The following is an 18249-nucleotide window of genomic DNA, read 5'->3' on the forward strand; positions in this document are numbered from 1 at the left end:
ATTTATTAACAGTGTTATGTTGAACTTGACCAGCTCCTTTTAAAGACACCCTGATGGGGTGAAGTTACATAGGCATCTCATTCAGAGGATGAATCTTTTCATCAATAACCTGTCCTTTACCTTATGGTAATCGCCCTACATTCATCAGACCAGTGGACATCTAAAAACTCTATTGATGTGGCAGGCCCTGGATTTTTCATAGGCTATAGTTCCCACCCTATGGCACACAAGAGGAGACTAACAATTTTGGCTACTAATGGGAGGAAAGCAGGATAAAGTAGTTTCATGGAAGTCAAATGAAGTCAGGTCAAGTCAAGAAAGTGTTTTAAAAAGGAGGGAATGATCATGTTGGACCCTGATGTTAGTTCAGTTATGTCTTGAGAAATGACCTTTGGCTTTAGTGATGTTAAAACCCTGATGGGGCATTTTCACAGGAGTTTCTGAGATCTCTAAAAAATCTAGTTGGAATTGGTTTAAGAGGAAAAGGGAGGAGAAGAAGAGGAGATGAGTCTTTTACGGAATTTGCTGTAAGGGAACACAAAGAAATAAAGCAACAGCTGGAGGTGGACAGTGGGGTATAGAGAAAGTTCTTTTTTTTTTTTTTTTTAAGATATCAAGCTGTCAGACATTATGCAGATGGAATGACCAGAAAGGCAGGAAAATTAATAGTTCAGGGTGGGAACAAAGTTCTAGATGAGAGAGGATAAAGATCTAGCCAACAAGCAGAAGTGTTGGCCTTAGATCGGAGCACGAACAGCTCTACGGTAGCAGGAGGTCAGGTTCTAGGTTGGTAAAGAGCAAGTCTCTCCTAACACCACCCCGCAATATCCAGGCCCCAAGAACTTCCAGCAAGCTTTTGGGACACCTGGGCCCTTGTACAGAGGGTTGGATATTGCAAATGGTTCTGATGAGGCTGGGCAAGCTCAGAAAACTTTTAGGCTCAGATGACCATCACGTGTGCTAGAAAATTATGGGTGATGGGCTGCTTCTCTATTCTCATTCATTAATCAGTGATTTATTATATTAATAAATGTCCATCATTTCATTTCTAGGCTGACTATTACTTAGCTATAGTGATTATTCTTTTTCCATAATGTTAAATTTTATTGGCTAATATTGATTTAGGAATTTCACATCTTTGATTTTAAGTAAGATTGTTGATTTACTTCTTAAATTACCAGTGACTGACTTTATTATGAAGCTTATCTCCCATTCATGGAATGAATTAGCTAGTTTCTGTATCTTTATGGCTTAGAATGTTTTTTATAGTTCAAAAATGATCTGTTCCATGCCCTGTGAACTTATATGAGCAAGAGCATACTTTCTATTTCAAATCTTTAAGGGTTTTCAAAAATTATTTCCTCAAAAGTTGTGCAATTATTAACATATACCTGCATAATATACTCTTTTAATCTTCTCTATGCAAAATATTTTGCTTGATTTTTCTATTTGCTTGTATATTTTTTAATTTAAATTTACTTACATGAGATTTGCTATTTTACTTTTCATTTCAAAAACATTTCTTTAAACGTTCGACTAATAGTCTAAATATTTTCTAATTCTTTATTTATATTTGAATCTTTACTACTTTCTTTCATCTGTTTTCCATGGGATATATTTAAAATAAATTATTGAGTTGAATGATTTATTAATTTCCCTTCTCTGTTTAGCTCTTAATAAATAAACATTTAACATTATAAATTTATCTTTGAATATAATTCTAAATGTATTCTTTAAGTTTTCATGATTATTATTTTCATTGCTTGCTAAATAGGTACTGATCATGTCATTTTTTTCCCCTTGTCTGGTATAATAGTATTTTGGGAGAGAGAATGTGTTTTTAAAATTATCTTGTGGTTGAAATTGTGAAATTTAAACTTTCATTTATATCTAATTTTGTGTCATTTGCCTCAAAGTGTAGCTTCTTCAATTTTTATTTTAAAACTGTATTGAAGTTTAATTTTGTTAGTGTGTGGAAATATTACAATGTTTCAAGAATTATTGAGAAAGACACATTTTCTGTTAACAGACTAAAATGTCTATAAGTAAATGGTCATACTTACATTTACTAGTTTTAGCAGTGAAGTATTTTATGTCCTTACTTGTTACTTAAAAAATGTTACCTACATCTGTGACTCTATTTCTGTTTTGTAAATAAGTTCATTTGTACCAGCTTTTTAGATTCCTCATATAATCAGTACAAGGGGGGAAGGAGTGAAGGGGGGATAAATTGGGAGACTGGGACATTGACATATACACACTACTATATGTAAAAAAAATAACTAATGAGGACCTACAGTATAGCACAGGGAACTCTACTCAACACTCTGAAATGGTCTATATGGGAAAAGAATCTTAAAAAGAGTGGATATATGTATATGTATAACCAATTCACTTTGCTGTACACCTGAAACTAACACAACATTGTAAATCAACTAAACTCCAATAAAAATTTTTAAAAATTTACCTAGTAGTTCATAATCTGTTGATGATGTAATGACATCTCCCACAGTGATTATGTATATGTTGTTTCCTCTTTAAATGTCTAATCCCACCTTAAGAAACAGGAAACATCTGAATAAACAACCTAACCTTGCACCTAAAGCAATTAGAGAAAGAAGAACAAAAACATCCCAAAGTTAGCAGAAGGAAAGAAATCATAAAAATCAGATCAGAAATAAATGAAAAAGAAATGAAGGAAACGATAGCAAAGATCAATAAAACTAAAAGCTGGTTCTTTGAGAAGATAAACAAAATTGATAAACCATTAGCCAGACTCATCAAGAAAAAAAGGGAGAAGACTCAAATCAATAGAATTAGAAATGAAAAAGGAGAAGTAACAACTGACACTGCAGAAATACAAAAGATCATGAGAGATTACTATAAGCAACTCTATGCCAATAAAATGGACAACCTGGAAGAAATGGACAAATTCTTAGAAATGCACAACCTGCCAAGACTGAATCAGGAAGAAATAGAAAATATGAACAGACCAATCACAAGCACTGAAATTGAAACTGTGATAAAACATCTTCCAACAAACAAAAGCCCAGGACCAGATGGCTTCACAGGCGAATTCTATCAAGCATTTAGAGAAAAGCTAACACCTATCCTTCTCAAACTCTTCCAAAATATAGCAGAGGGAGAAACACTCCCAAACTCATTCTACGAGGCCACCATCACCTTGATACCAAAACCAGACAAGGATGTCACAAAGAAAGAAAACTACAGGCCAATATCACTGATGAACATAGATGCAAAAATCCTCAACAAAATACTAGCAAACAGAATCCAACAGCACATTAAAAGAATCATACACCATGATCAAGTGGGGTTTATTCCAGGAATGCAAGGATTCTTCAATATATGCAAATCAATCAACGTGATACACCATATTAACAAATTGAAGGAGAAAAACCATATGATCATCTCAATAGATGCAGAGAAAGCTTTCGACAAAATTCAACACCCATTTATGATAAAAACCCTGCAGAAAGTAGGCATAGAGGGAACTTTCCTCAACATAATAAAGGCCATATATGACAAACCCACAGCCAGCATCGTCCTCAATGGTGAAAAACTGAAACCATTTCCACTAAGATCAGGAACAAGACAAGGTTGCCCACTCTCACCACTCTTATTCAACCTAGTTTTGGAAGTTTTAGCCACAGCAATCAGAGAAGAAAAGGAAATAAAAGGAATCCAAATGGGAAAAGAAGAAGTAAAGCTGTCACTGTTTGCAGATGACATGATACTATACATAGAGAATCCTAAAGATGCTACCAGAAAACTACTAGAGCTAATCAATGAATTTGGTAAAGTTGCAGGATACAAAATTAATGCACAGAAATCTCTGGCATTCCTATATACTAATGATGAAAAATCTGAAAGTGAAATCAAGGAAACACTCCCATTTACCATTGCAACAAAAAGAATAAAATATCTAGGAATAAACCTACCTAAGGAGACAAAAGACCTGTATGCAGAAAATTATAAGACACCGATGAAAGAAATTAAAGATGATACAAATAGATGGAGAGATATACCATGTTCTTGGATTGGAAGAATCAACATTGTGAAAATGACTCTACTACCCAAAGCAATCTACAGATTCAATGCAATCCCTATCAAACTGCCACTGGCATTTTTCACAGAACTAGAACAAAAAATTTCACAATTTGTATGGAAACACAAAAGACCCCGAATAGCCAAAGCAATCTTGAGAACGAAAAATGGAGCTGGAGGAATCAGGCTCCCTGACATCAGACTATACTACAAAGCTACAGTAATCAAGACTGTATGGTACTGGCACAAAAACAGAAAGATAGATCAATGGAACAGGATAGAAAGCCCAGAGATAAACCCACGGACATATGGTCACCTTATCTTTGATAAAGGAAGCAGGAATGTACAGTGGAGAAAGGCCAGTCTCTTCAATAAGTGGTGCTGGGAAAACTGGATAGGGACATGTAAAAGTATGAGATTAGGTCACTCCCTAACACCATACACAAAAATAAGCTCAAAATGGATTAAAGACCTAAATGTAAGGCCAGACACTATCAAACTCTTAGAGGAAAACATAGGCAGAACACTCTATGACATAAATCACAGCAAGATCCTTTTGGACCCACCTCCTAGAGAAATGGAAATAAAGACAAAAATAAACACATGGGACCTAATGAAACTTAAAAGCTTTTGCACAGCAGAGGAAACCATAAACAAGACCAAAAGACAACCCTCAGAATGGGAGAAAATATTTGCAAATGAAGCAACTGACAAAGGATTAATCTCCAAAATTTATAAGCAGCTCATGCAGCTCAATAACAAAAAAACAAACAACCCAATCCAAAAATGGGCAGAACACCTAAATAGACATTTCTCCACAAAAGATATACAGACTGCCAACAAACACATGAAAGGATGCTCAACATCTTTACTCATTAGAGAAATGCAAATCAAAAGTACAGTGAGGTACCACTTCACACCAGTCAGAATGGCCATCATCAAAAAATCTAGAAACAATAAATGCTGGAGAGGGTGTGGAAAAAAGGGAACACTCTTGCACTGCTGGTGGGAATGTGAATTGGTACAGCCACTATGGAGAATGGTATGGAGGTTCCTTAAAAAACTACAAATAGAACTACCATACCACCCAGCAATCCCACTACTGGGCATATACCCTGAGAAAACCATAATTCAAAAAGAGACATGTACCAAAATGTTCATAGCAGCCCTATTTACAATAGCCCGGAGATGGAAACAACCTAAGTGTCCATCATCGGATGAATGGGTAAAGAAGATGTGGCACATATATACAATGGAATATTACTCAACCATAAAAAGAAATGAAATTGAGGTATTTGTAATGAGGTGGATGGACCTAGAGCCTGTCATACAGAGTGAAGTAAGTCAGAAAGAGAAAGACAAATACTGTATGCTGACACATATATATGGAATTTAAGAAAAAAAAATGTCATGAAGAACATAGGGGCATCAACCTGAAACCTGAAACATTTTATTGATATGCTAGGAGGAGGTATCACAGGATGAAATATCTGAAACTCATGTCGTAAAAGGAATGGATGAAGTAGGTATGGATAGTTTACACAGAAAACAGAAGACTAAAGGAAGAAATAAAGGTAGAATCCCTGAGGACCTACAGAAGAAAGATCGCTAAGAAGGAAAAAGCCATGTCCTTCAGTCACCTCTTTCAGGATCACCCCTCACCTCCACTAATAAAGTCTATTCATACTAAGAGTGTTACAAAAACGACTATCCATCACCTGGCCCTGACTAGAAACATCCACTGGCACTGGAGTTTCAGCCCCAGTCCTGGCTATGGAAAAATTACCTCAGGAAAAAATTGGCTCACCCTTTTGTCAGACAAGTAGATTACACAGCATCAAGATTTCTGACACTGATATCTCTTAAAACTCAGGCAAGGACTAATCTAGGAAAAGAATAATTTTGACTGAGTGTTGAGCAGTGAAAGAATACAGGAAGACTTTTTGACTGAGTGTTGAGCAGTGAAAGAATACAGGAAGACTGCTAGGAATTCTGACTTTCTACAAGGGAGTAAAAGCATGCATATAGTTTGGCTCATACTTTTAGTTATAAATCTTGTTTTTCTTATATTTACTTGAGTTCAGTTATTATTTTAATTTCACTTAGATCTGTGGCTTTGTATTTCTTTTATCTTCCATAGTTTCCAGTGGGTGATTTTGGGGTTATAAATACACTTGCAATTAACTAGGTTGAAAACATGCATAATAAAATCGAAGCAAACTTAAAAAAAAATGTCTAAAAGTTTTACTTGATTATTTTTCTGTTAGTATTGTTATTTATGTCATTGTTATTATAAATTGACTGTTATTCTACTTTGCCTTCTGCCTCAAATTCCACTGTCTATTATCCCAATTTTTAAAAATGTATTCTTTCATTAAAAATTACTTTTATTGGGCCTCCCTGGTGGCGCAGTGGTTGAGAGTCCGCCTGCCGATGCAGGGGATACGGGTTCGTGCCCCGGTCTGGGAGGATCCCATATGCCGCGGAGCGGCTGGGCCCGTGAGCCATGGCCGCTGGGCCTGCGCATCCGGAGCCTGTGCTCCGCAACGGGAGAGGCCACAACAGTGAGAGGCCCGCATACCGCAAAAAGAAAAAAAAAAAAAAAATTACTTTTATTTATGTCTCTTGTACACAGTAAATTATCAGATTTGGGTTTTTAATTCAATCTGGGTTTTTGCCTACCTAATAATAAGTACTCAATGAATATTTTAAAGTGATATTTAACCTTGCTAAATTCCTTTTTGTCTTTTATTTTGTTTTAGGTGGGCCATAAAACATGAAGGGACTGGTAAGCCAAGCCAGTGGAAACATTCCAGAATTGAAAATCCTCTCTGGAATAAGCTTACCTACATGTGGCCTGTCCTTCCCAGTGGCCAACTTAATGAGGTTGTACTGCTTAGTATAAGACATCGTTTTTGAGCCTTATTTTAAGTCCCAGTATGTGGTCAATGTGTGTGAAAATTTCCATGAAGTTTTTGATTTGCAGTTGTTAGGTGCAAGTGATCAATTGATGCTGTTATTCTATCAATTAATTAGAAAGATGCATTTAAGTCATCCAATATGGAATGGATATAGAATTTATTTCTTCTTCTAGTCTGTCATATTTTGCTTTATATATTTTGAAATTTAGTTCTAGACACACACGTGTTCAGAAATATTATATCACCCTGGTGAATTGAAACTTTTATCATTATATAGACTCTCTCTAGCTCTAGTAAAATTTTCAGTTATCCAATACGAATAGAAATATCTCAGCTTTGTTGTTATTTGCCTTATAATATCTTCTTTCTATCCTTTTACTTTTTATGTTTGTATACTCTTCTGTTTTAGGGGGACTCTCCAGTAATCAGCATGTAGTTAGTTTTTAAAAATCATCAGACAATCTTCATTTCTAAACCAAGGGATTTAGTCTTTTCTATCTATTGTAATGACATATATATATTTGGATTATTATCTGCTTTTTTCTCTGTTTCATTTTTCACCATTCTTATATTCTTTTAGGTTAATTTTTTTCTTGTATTTTTCCCATTTACTAGATTGGAAATTATATCCTCTATTTCCACTTTTTTTGTTATTACTTTGAATATTTTAGCTTGCATATGTAAATAATCAAAATCTAAAGTTAACAAATATACTTACTCTTATCTCAAATAACTGAGAACATTAGAATGCTTTAACATCAGTTGTCTGATTTGTAACATACACTATTATTGTCATCTATTTTAGTTTTATCTTTAAAAAATTTCCACAAGATATTAACATTGTTGTATGTGGTTAATATTAATTTAGATTTACTCCTAATTTTTTCTCTTTCTTCTTTTAAATCCTTGTTATATCTCAGTCCTTCCAACTGGGGTTACTTTCCTTTTGCCTAGTATACCTTTCTTTTAGTTTTTGGTAGCAAACAGTTTTTACTTATCTTAGATTACTTAAACATTTATTTTTAATTTTACTTTTACTAAGTGAACTTAGTCTTTTATTTTGCCCTCATTCACGTAGGGTATTTTCACTTAGCAAACTGAAAACATCATCACTGACTTTGCTGTTTTTGAGGAGTCAGCTATAATTCTGAATATTCTTCTTTTGAAGGTAATCTGTCTTTTCTCCCTGACTGCTTTTAAAATCTTCTCTTTTCTTTGGATCTCTTCAGTTTTTTTATTTTTCCTGCTCAAGGTTCTTGAATCTGTGGATTGATATCTTGCATCATTTCTGAAAAATTATCACCCATTGTCTCTTCAAGTATTATCTCTCTTATCCCCTCTGTTCTTTATAGAAAACTCTGATTAGGTGTATGCTAGACCTTCTCATTTTGATCTTCATGTCTCTTAACCTCTCTTTTATATTTTCCATTTCCTTGCCTCTTTATGATGTATTTTTGGATCATATTTTCAGACATTTCTTTCAGATTATTAATTTTCTCTTCATCTTTATCTAATGTTATTTAAACTGCAAGTGAGGTCAGCCCATGGTATGAATTCTCAATGAAGATTATTTTTTCTTCCACACAGAGAAAATGTTTGAGATGGTCTATTTTACTTGCAACCACTGAGAGTTATTGTCTCTGGTTTGCCTTTTCAATGAAATTTATCCTTTTGTGGTTCTTGTTTTATGAGAGGAGAGGGTCTCCTGTTAGACTTCCCACCTTGGCTGGGCCCTGAAATTTGTCTCCTGCACCCTTTCCCTCAAGACCATGGAAACAGAAGTTTGCTGGGTTTGGAAAATTCCCTCAAGATAAAGATCCAGCTTCAGCACTCTGTTTACCTCTCTGGGTCTCTAGTATGTCTTGCTTTATTGCTAGGTCAGTGATATGTTCCAAAAGATTTTTTAAAATATTTTATCCTGATTTTTAAAAAATATTTTATCCTGATTTTTTAAATTGTTTTGTCAAATTTTCTGGTCTCAATCAAGTTTTTTCTTTCCCTTTAAATCACAATCAATTCTCTATGTGTCCTCAATGATTGAATCAATGAGTCCCATCACTTTAGGGGAAGGACAGATGGAGTCATTCCAGCTGGAACCAAGAAGTCATTGTTTACAGCCCCAAATATGCCCTAATATTTAGACTGTAGTGAAGCAACAGTCTAGAAATCTGAAGCTTCTTTTTTAGAGAGAGAAATGAGCTCTTCAAAATACCAGAGGCTGTGGTTTGGGTAGCCTGAGCCAGTGGCTAGATGAATTATATGCCTAAGACTCAGGGTTTGCAGCATAGTGAGAGCCAACATAGAGCCAGGGGTGGAGGGGTGGCACAGAGACAAATAGGCCCAGCATAGGCCAAGAAAAAAAACTGTGAGTTGTGCTAATTGTAGGCTTTTCTTCAGAGGTTTAGGAAGGCTAAAACCTAGAGAGCAGAAAGGATAACTTACTTCTCAACTGGAGGTGAACAGGTATCAGCAGGTTGCCCAGTATCCAAAGAGGAGAAGAGCACATCCTTAGAGATCTTTGAGGATCAAGGACAAGTACCACATATAGACCATGAACCCTTTTTCCCAGTGGTATATGGTTTATTGAACTTTCATCTATGCCCAGAAACCACATTGAGGCAGGGGAAAAGAAAGGTATATCCTTGAAAAGAAATAACAGTTGTGGTAAGAAGTTTGAACATTTAATTTGATTCAATATGTATCCAAAACTACAGAGCTAAAAACTAGACAAAAAAGGCTTTTCCAAATTGTCAGAAATGGGGACACTTCCAATTGGAATATTAAGTTTCCCACCCGCCTGGAGGTGGACAGGGATGCCTCATAAGGAAGTGTACTTTCTTATACAGGGAAAGAGAACAATTTATAATTATTGTAGACTGCACAGATATTGTGCTTATATTTTTTTCAACCTCAGTATACAGGTAAAGTAATTCAGTTAACTAATTAATTGACTTAAATGATGAATGGTAATTATATTAGGAAATCTAACTTAACCATATTCCTTTTAACATTTACCTTTTAAAACAATAACATTTTTGTTAATAGTCTAGAATTTGACAACTAAATGATCTTAGGAATGAAAATGGATTGCCCCACAGTTCTCTAGCCATTCAAACAGAACAGTAGCTTTTGGTGAAATGGTTAAGAAGTCACTGTACTCCAACAAAACCCTGGCTTTGACTTGTAAACTGAACAGAAAGGACTAAGGCACTAAATAAACTAAAGTGAGGAAAATGGACCATGTATTTCAAAACGACTCAGCCTAAGGATCCTCTTATTTCTTGAAATGTTTGAGGAAGAGAAGAAAACACTTACCAAGCAGAGAACAGAGATAGTTCTCATTCAAATTCAATGCACTCTACTTGACTTCAAGTCTGGAGTCATCTTATGTGAAAGAACTGTATTTTCTTCCAGCCCCACTTCCACATAATTGACTTTTTAAGCAAAAAGATGATTTTATCTATGTATAATTAAGCACAATTAACTTTTTCTTGGAAAGACTTTACATATAAATAGACTGTAATTAGGAAATGTGATATTCATATTGTGGGATTCAGAACCCTTTGATCACTATAAGCACATATGTTAATTTTATTCCAGATTTAATCTACCAATCTTATTACTTATCTAACCACTATTTATTATATATTTAGGCAATGCAGACAAAGCAAAAAAGGAGAGAGACATGGTCCCTACCTTCATGGAGCTTACAGTTTAAGAAGTATAGGCTGTGTGTCAAAAAGGAAGGAATCAGGAAAGGACAAAGGCAGACTCTGTGAATAAAGGACAAAGAAGGGAGAGAAAGAAGAACTCACAGAAAAAGTTTGGTGCCCCATTTCAAGGCTGTTTGCTGAGCCAGTTTATTCAATCAGAGAGTTAGTATGAGGAAAGTTAGCTAGGCTGATGGTCTGAATGAGCTTGAAATTAAGTCAAAATATTGAATCTAAAAAAACTGTCTAAGAAACTCTATCCTGAGTGAGACTCAAAATCTCCTGCCAATTCCTTGACTAGAACTTTTCAAAAGAGAATGATGACCAAGGGAAGATTTCAGGAAATATGTACAATGAGAATAATTTTTGTGGTGACTCAGAGTACATTAATACCAAACTATTTACCTCTCTCAGTGGTGGCAACTGATTTCACCTTTTTCTCCTTGTTAAATATTATTCATTCTAAAAGGCAATTGATGTTATATTTTATGAGCAAATAAGATTTCATGTATCTTGGTACATCAGTATTTTTAAAATATGTTAAAAACTCCTAAAACCACAAGATTAATGAATTATTTTGGTTAATTCTGTGACTAACTTCACTGGAATAATTTCTAGAAACTCAGGTTATTTCTCACCCTTATGGGAAAAGTTATAAATTGAGAAGTTGTACTTCTTAACATTTAATGGTAAAATGCAATGGATTTTCATATTCAAGGATGAAATCATTGCAAAAAGTGGATCTAAAGAGACTTAAAATTTTAGAATGAGCCACTGGATAGTGATTTTAGTCTCTCTAAATTACTGAAGTAAAATATATCTATTTGGAGGGGCCCATGTTAAACAAAGCATGTTAAAAGTACATATTTTATTAATCTGTTAAGAGATGATGATAGCTAGCTGTCAGTATGAAGGGAGGAAAAGGAGATGTAGGAAGGCCCGGGAGAAAAAATTGAAGAATCTATTAATTTATTAATAATAAATAGATAAGGGAGGGCCAATTTGACTAAGAAATTTCGATCACTGGTTAAGAGCTGGACTTCCAAATGAAGCACAAGCTGCCTCTGGTTGTGAGAGAGAGATGAAAAAGAAAAAGCAGAATTATCAATGTAAGGGAGCACCACAGCTCATCAAAGGTCTGCTGACCATGCAGCTGTGCCATGGAATAGTGTGAACATGTAGAAAACCAAAATGAAATGAATGGGAACATTAGAATTCCAATGGAGAAAATGGAAGGAAAGGAAACAGCACTCCAGTCAGTTTAATCCATGTTATTGTTGTCCTTCATTATCCTGACATCATATTTCTCTATTTCTATGAAAGACAATGTAAAAGTGCCTTAAACAATAGAACAAGGTTTGAGGTAGCTTGAAAGAACTGCCAGTGATAGCTCATACATTTGGAAAGTTTTGAAACCCATGATAATTTTTCATCTCTTTGGATTGAGTTTCTGTGATGTCATGGAGAAGACTCTTGGCCTTCATTCATCTAACTGGAACACAAAGGAAGCCATCTGAAATCATCAGTGCTGCGGTGGTGTTAAAGCCACTGTCTGCAGTGGTTACCACCTGTTATGAGACAAGTTTAGTAAGTGAAAGGATCTAAAAAAAACTAGGGGCTAAGATAGCACATTTCAGATAAATTCATCAGAGTTATGGCATGTTTAGGATATTGAAAAACAATCTTAGTACTGCATCTTAACTCTATGAACTCAGACTGAGTTCTCACAGACTAAGCTCAAGGGAGAATTGCCTTTCCCTTCCGTGGTTCCGAAAGAAAGAAAAAGGGGAAATATTAGCTATTTTACACCAAGACGTCAATGTGACAGTCATTTTTTAAAAAAATAAATTTATTTATTTATTTTTGGCTGAGTTGGGTCTTTGTTGCTGTGCGTGGGCTTTCTCTAGTTGCAGAGAGCAGGGGCTACTCTTCGTTGTGGTGCGAGGGCTTCTCATTGCTGTGGCTTTGTTGCAGAGCATAGGCTCTAGGTGTGCGGGCTTCAGTAGCTGTGGCTTGCAGGCTCTAGAGCACAGGCTCGGTAGTTGTGGTGCACGGGCCTAGTTACTCCGCGGCATGTGGGATCTTCCCCGACCAGGTCTCGAACCCGTGTCCCTGGCATTGGCAGGCGGATTCTTAACCACTGCACCATCAGGGAAGCCCGTGACAGTCATTTTTTAACGAGAAGACTGTTCTTCTCTTTCTCCTCCACCAATTCAACCCTTGCTACATGATAGTTTGTCTAAAACTAGTACAAATGTTGATTTGCTCTGAATTGCTTAATATTTTTGTTGTGGAAGAATTACAGGTCCATCTTGAACTTACTTCTTGAATAATTATACAACTCCACTCCTCCACCACCTCTCATATTAAGTAAAACCCTTATAGGAAAGTTTCAAATGAAAATATACAACGTTTGTCATAACCTTTGGTATTTCTTCTCAGTAACAATAGTAAGGGAAAGTGACCTCATGTTTCTCCATTCATAATAATAGACACATATCTAAATAAATACTACTCTCTGCAATTTAAATTCTATACAGGTAAAAGGTTCTCAGTGAAGGTCAAGAATACAGTAAAACTTCATTAATTCAAATTTTACTTATTTAGAAGTACAATAAGTTAGACTCATGGTATGCCACTATTATGAACACATTTACTAAGCAAAATATTATACAAAAATTATAAAGGAAAAAACATTAGACTGAAAAACACTCACTCATGAGAGTTTTAGACATTTATTTATATTGCTTTTCTCCTAATTAAATGCAATTAACGTTATTTACTGACTCATCTTGCAAACAAATTAGAGCATTAGATGCCATTTCAGAAGATTTAATCTTCACAACTTTCAGATATTTTTTATATTTATTTAAAACGCATTTCCTTGAACTATATGATTGTTGAGTATAATTGCAAGATTCTAATAGCTTTTCAAGGGAGTATAAATTAGTAAATTATTACTTACTGTACTAGCTTTAAAAAAATGTTCTCCCCTTCCATAAACTAAAGGCAATGTGTCTTGGTCTGTACTGGTCTAACATGCCAGCACATCTCCTCAACCCCTGTGTATCTGTATCTTGGTCATGTCAGACGGACACTGACAGGACACTAGGACCACCTCTGCAGTGATTGCCTGAACTTTTTGCCTGCCCGATATGGCTCCCCCTTTTGGGGGGTATTGGTACCTATATCCCCTTTAGGAAATTTCCTCTATTTTTAGTTCATGTGGACTATGGTATCTTTGCTTAAGGTCCTCAGAAAGAGGAGCCTGAGGCAAATGGCTTATGTGCTACTACTTAGTTAGGGAGTACAGTCCTAGGGAGCAAGAGTAAGGGACAAGCAGAGAAGGAAGAAAAGCCAATATAAGAATGTGCTATCAAGCTGTCCTCCCAGGAGCCTTTTAAGCAGTGTTCTTAGGAGAGTTTCTCCTGGAGAAGAAAGAGGGAAGAATTTATCCATCAGCTTCTATCTCTCTTTGGTCAAAGGTTTGCCCAAGGTTACACAACTGGAGTGGTGGGTTAAAGATTCAAATGCAGGAAGTCTGGCTCTAGAGCCCTTGGCCATTCATCACATGTTCTCATAAATGTTAGTCATTGATAAGAACTAAGGAGAAAGTAGAAGCAAGGATAGTGGGCAGGGCAGGGTTTGGAAATTTTCAGTTGACAAGGGATGTGGCTTCACTGAGGTGATATTTGAGTAAAGACCTGAAGATCAATCAGATCTCTAGGGAAAGAGCATTCCAGGAAATGCATAGAACTGAGATGCTGTGTTTGATGGATAATGAAGTAAATGTGGCAGCAGCAGTGTGAGTGAGGGGAAAGCAGCAGGACGTAAGGCCAGAGAGAAGAGAGGGGGTACAGATCATGCAGGCCTTGGGCCATTGTAAGACCTTTGGCTCTTAATCCAAGATGGGAAGCCATTGACAGGTTAGGAGCAGAGAAGTGATACACTCTGACTAAGTATTAATAGAATCATTAGGATAATAAAGCAAAAAGGGGCCAAGGTAGAAGGAGGAATAAGCAGTTATAAGGCTTTTGCAATCTCTAGGTGAGAGAAACTAGTGTCTTTGTCTGGGGTGGTGGGAGTGGAGGTGATGAAGAGTAGTTGGGCCCTTGATATATTTTGAAAGTGGAAGCAGGTTCTGCTGATGGATTAAGTTAGAAATAAGTAACAAAATAAATAATTAGAAAAGTCCCTATATTGAGAAATTTGAAAAGATATTTTGACTAACTCATGGGATAATGAAGAAATCCTAATGAAAATTTTAAAAGGAAATATTTAGAACCAAAGAAAAATATGTGAGATGCAGCTAAAGCATACTTGAAGGAAATTTACAACTTTAAATGCTTATATTAAAAGAGAAGAGAGACTAAAATTTAATAATTAAGTATCCAACTCGAGAAGTTAGGAAAATAACAGCAGAATGCACTCAAAGAATTAGAAGGAATTATCAATAGTAAGTTAGAGAACTCGATATAACATGTGATAAGTATAAAACAGAACCAACAGTCAAAAAATTGGTTCTTTTAAAATATTAATAAAATGTATATACTTGGCCAAACTGATTAATTTTAAAAAACAAAGGTAAATAATATTGGGAACAAAAAAAAGATATAGGTATAGATGCTGAGAAATTAAGAAAATAATTAAAGGATATTATAAGTAAACTTATGTTAATAAATATTATAACTTAAATAAAATGGCCAAATTCCTGGACAAAAGTAATTTAACAGAATAGAATCAAGAAGAAATGGAAAAAAAAAAAGAAGAAGAAATGGAAAGCCTAAATAGTCCAATAATCATAGAAAAAAATAGGATCAGTAGTTAAAAATCTCCCTACAAAGAGAACACCATTACCAAATAGTTTTATTGGCAAATTCTACCAAATATATAAGAAACAAAATTTCAGAATATTACAAAAGAAGTAACACTTCCCACCTCATTTCATGAGGCTAGGATAAACTTGATACCAAACCTTGATGAGGATAGTTTAAGAAAATTGCATGTTAATATCATTTATGAACAAACAAGCAAAAATCCTAAAGAAAATATTAGCAAATTAAATACAGCAATCTGTAAAAAAGGTAATACACTGTGACCAATTTGGATTGATCCAGGAATGCAAGATTAGCTTAAAATTTTTAAAAATTAATGTAACTAATATATAACCAATGAAAGGATAAATAATAATATGAGCACATCTCAATAAATGTAGGAAAAAGAACTTTACATAACTCAACATACATTTAAGAAAAAAAATCTTAACAAAATGGGATTGATAGGAAATTACTTAACCTGCTACAGAATATTACAGTCCTTAACAAACTTTAAGAAAACTAATTGAGCTGTTTCTTAAATGTGTATGACATGGTAAAGGGTGAACAAGAGCCAATTTCCAAAGAAGAATAATAAGGTAAGGGTACTTGCCCTGCCAAATATCAAGATTTACCAGATATAATTAACACAGTATGGTACTGGACAGGGAGAGAGAAATGGACAAATTGAAGAAAATAGAACACACAGAAACAGACTCACACTTAAATGGAGGCGTCATATTTTATAAGATGGTTATTGCAGATTAATGGGAGAGTAATTGCTGCCAGGATGAAAGAAAGAGAGAGGGAGAGGGAGAGGGAGGGAGGGAGGGAGAGAGAGAGAGAGAGAGATGAAAGAAAGAAAGAAAAAAAGAAAGAAAGAAAGAAAAAAAGAAAAAGAAAGAAAGAAAAGGAAGTAAGGAAGGAGGGAAGGAAGAAAGAGAAAGAAAAAGGAAGGAAGAGAGGGAGGGAGAGAGGGAGGGAGGGAGGGAGGGAGGAAGGAAAGAAAGACCTTGGACCTTGCCTAACATCATCTCTGATCATCCCTTCCTTCATTTAATCTCCTTCCACAAATGTCTGTTTCTGTGAATGTCAATACCATTTACCCAGTTGCCCAAGCTACAGACCTGGGAGCCATCCTTGCCTCTTTTTACTCCCTGAACATCATGTTCTATTATTTCTCAAGTCTGACACATACACTGTCCCATCCTTTTACCCCTCCTTTACCGCACTAGCTCCTACTAAGTCTTCCAATCTCTTACATGGCATTTCTGAGTTAGGTTCTACTCAGTTGTCCCATCACACCTTGTACCTTGTTGTTATTATACTCATGTTATTGCAATTGCCAGGTTATTTCTAGGTAAGTTTCTGAGCATCCCTTAGAAATTCCTCGACGATGAGTATCCAGTCTTGTTCATAGTTTTATTTCCAGTGTCTAGCACTGTGCCTAGGAATATAGGAATATAGGAAACAATTATTAATTTTTTGGAGAATGCATGAATTAATAAATAAATAAATGTGTGAATGATGGCTACAAAGTAACCAAATTCTACAACTGAAATATCTGAAATTTGTTTAAGCTTTATCATTCACTCATCTCACTCTGTTTTTTGAAGTGTTCCCCAAATAGATTTAGTTTAAGACAATATTATTTTGGGTTGTAAAACCACTTTTCATACATTCTTCCTTTCTTCACATTGATTAGAGATGTTTTATACAGGAGCAAAAAACATTCCAAATTAATTCAGTTCTGTATTTCCAGAATGATGTTTCTCTGAAAGAGAATAAATCTTCCATGTCGTAACACAGCACAGGTTGTACATACATTTTAAAAATTGCTATCTTTCCTCTTTATTAAAATAAAACATTAATTAGAATTGTCTGGAACATCTTTAGGTGCCCAATACATGTTTGATGAATGAATAAAATATTAAAAGTATAAGCAAGTGTGCTTATTTTTTTATATATAGGAATGACTCTTCCTATTCACTTATTATCAATTTTCTTGTCATTTCTTTCTGAAGGAGTTTGATTGGCCAATAGAAGGGCTGCTTCTTCCAAACAGTCCTCCCATGAAGAAACCCATCTCTAAGACACTGGAGCAATATGTCCCTGTGAGACTCAGAGTTTTGCAGAATGGAGACAAGAACAAAACCAGAGCCCTTATTATAATCAGTCCAGACATCTCACCTAGGTGGAAAATGCAGTAAGAACAACTTGTTCACATTTTGCATCAAGCATACTTTCTAATTTCTACAGACTTTTGTCTTCTTGATTGCAGATGTTTTTCTGGGGAAATTTTGTGTTTATTCTTTAAAAAGGGCTCCCATATTGATATTTGGAGGTAAAAATAGATAATAAAATTCATTTAGTTTCTATGTTAGGAACTCAATTTGAACACTGGTGATTTAGGCTGGCCATGAGAGAACATGAGTTAGAAATAAGTAGTTCTGATAAAAAAAGTTTTATGATCAATATCTATTTTAAATTAGCATTATTGTTTGGGTTTATTAATGTATTTTGAAATAAATGAGCTCATAAATTGCTGCTTAAATCTAATTTTGTAATTTCTTATTTAAGTTAGTATTTACTTTGTTATTATTTACATTATTTAAGTTATTACACACAATTATTTACATTTAGATTTTTGGAATATTTAATGAACAAATATAGTTCTCAAAATATAACTTTACATAATCTATATCCTTGCCTTGGAATAACATTTTAAAAGTTTACCAT

General features: G+C 34.9%; 1 protein-coding gene across 1 annotated transcript in view; it reads left to right on the forward strand.

The window, feature by feature from the left end:
- DCDC1 (doublecortin domain containing 1) overlaps positions 1-18249 on the forward strand; it is a 472935-nt gene that overhangs the window by 400920 nt on the left and 53766 nt on the right. Inside the window, 2 exon segments of the mRNA XM_060105173.1 lie at positions 6828-6951; positions 17535-17716. Of these exon segments, the coding sequence (XP_059961156.1) occupies positions 6828-6951; positions 17535-17716 (306 nt within the window).

Source organism: Mesoplodon densirostris, chromosome 7, assembly GCF_025265405.1.
Source record: "Mesoplodon densirostris isolate mMesDen1 chromosome 7, mMesDen1 primary haplotype, whole genome shotgun sequence".
Taxonomy (NCBI): Eukaryota; Metazoa; Chordata; class Mammalia; order Artiodactyla; family Ziphiidae; genus Mesoplodon; species Mesoplodon densirostris.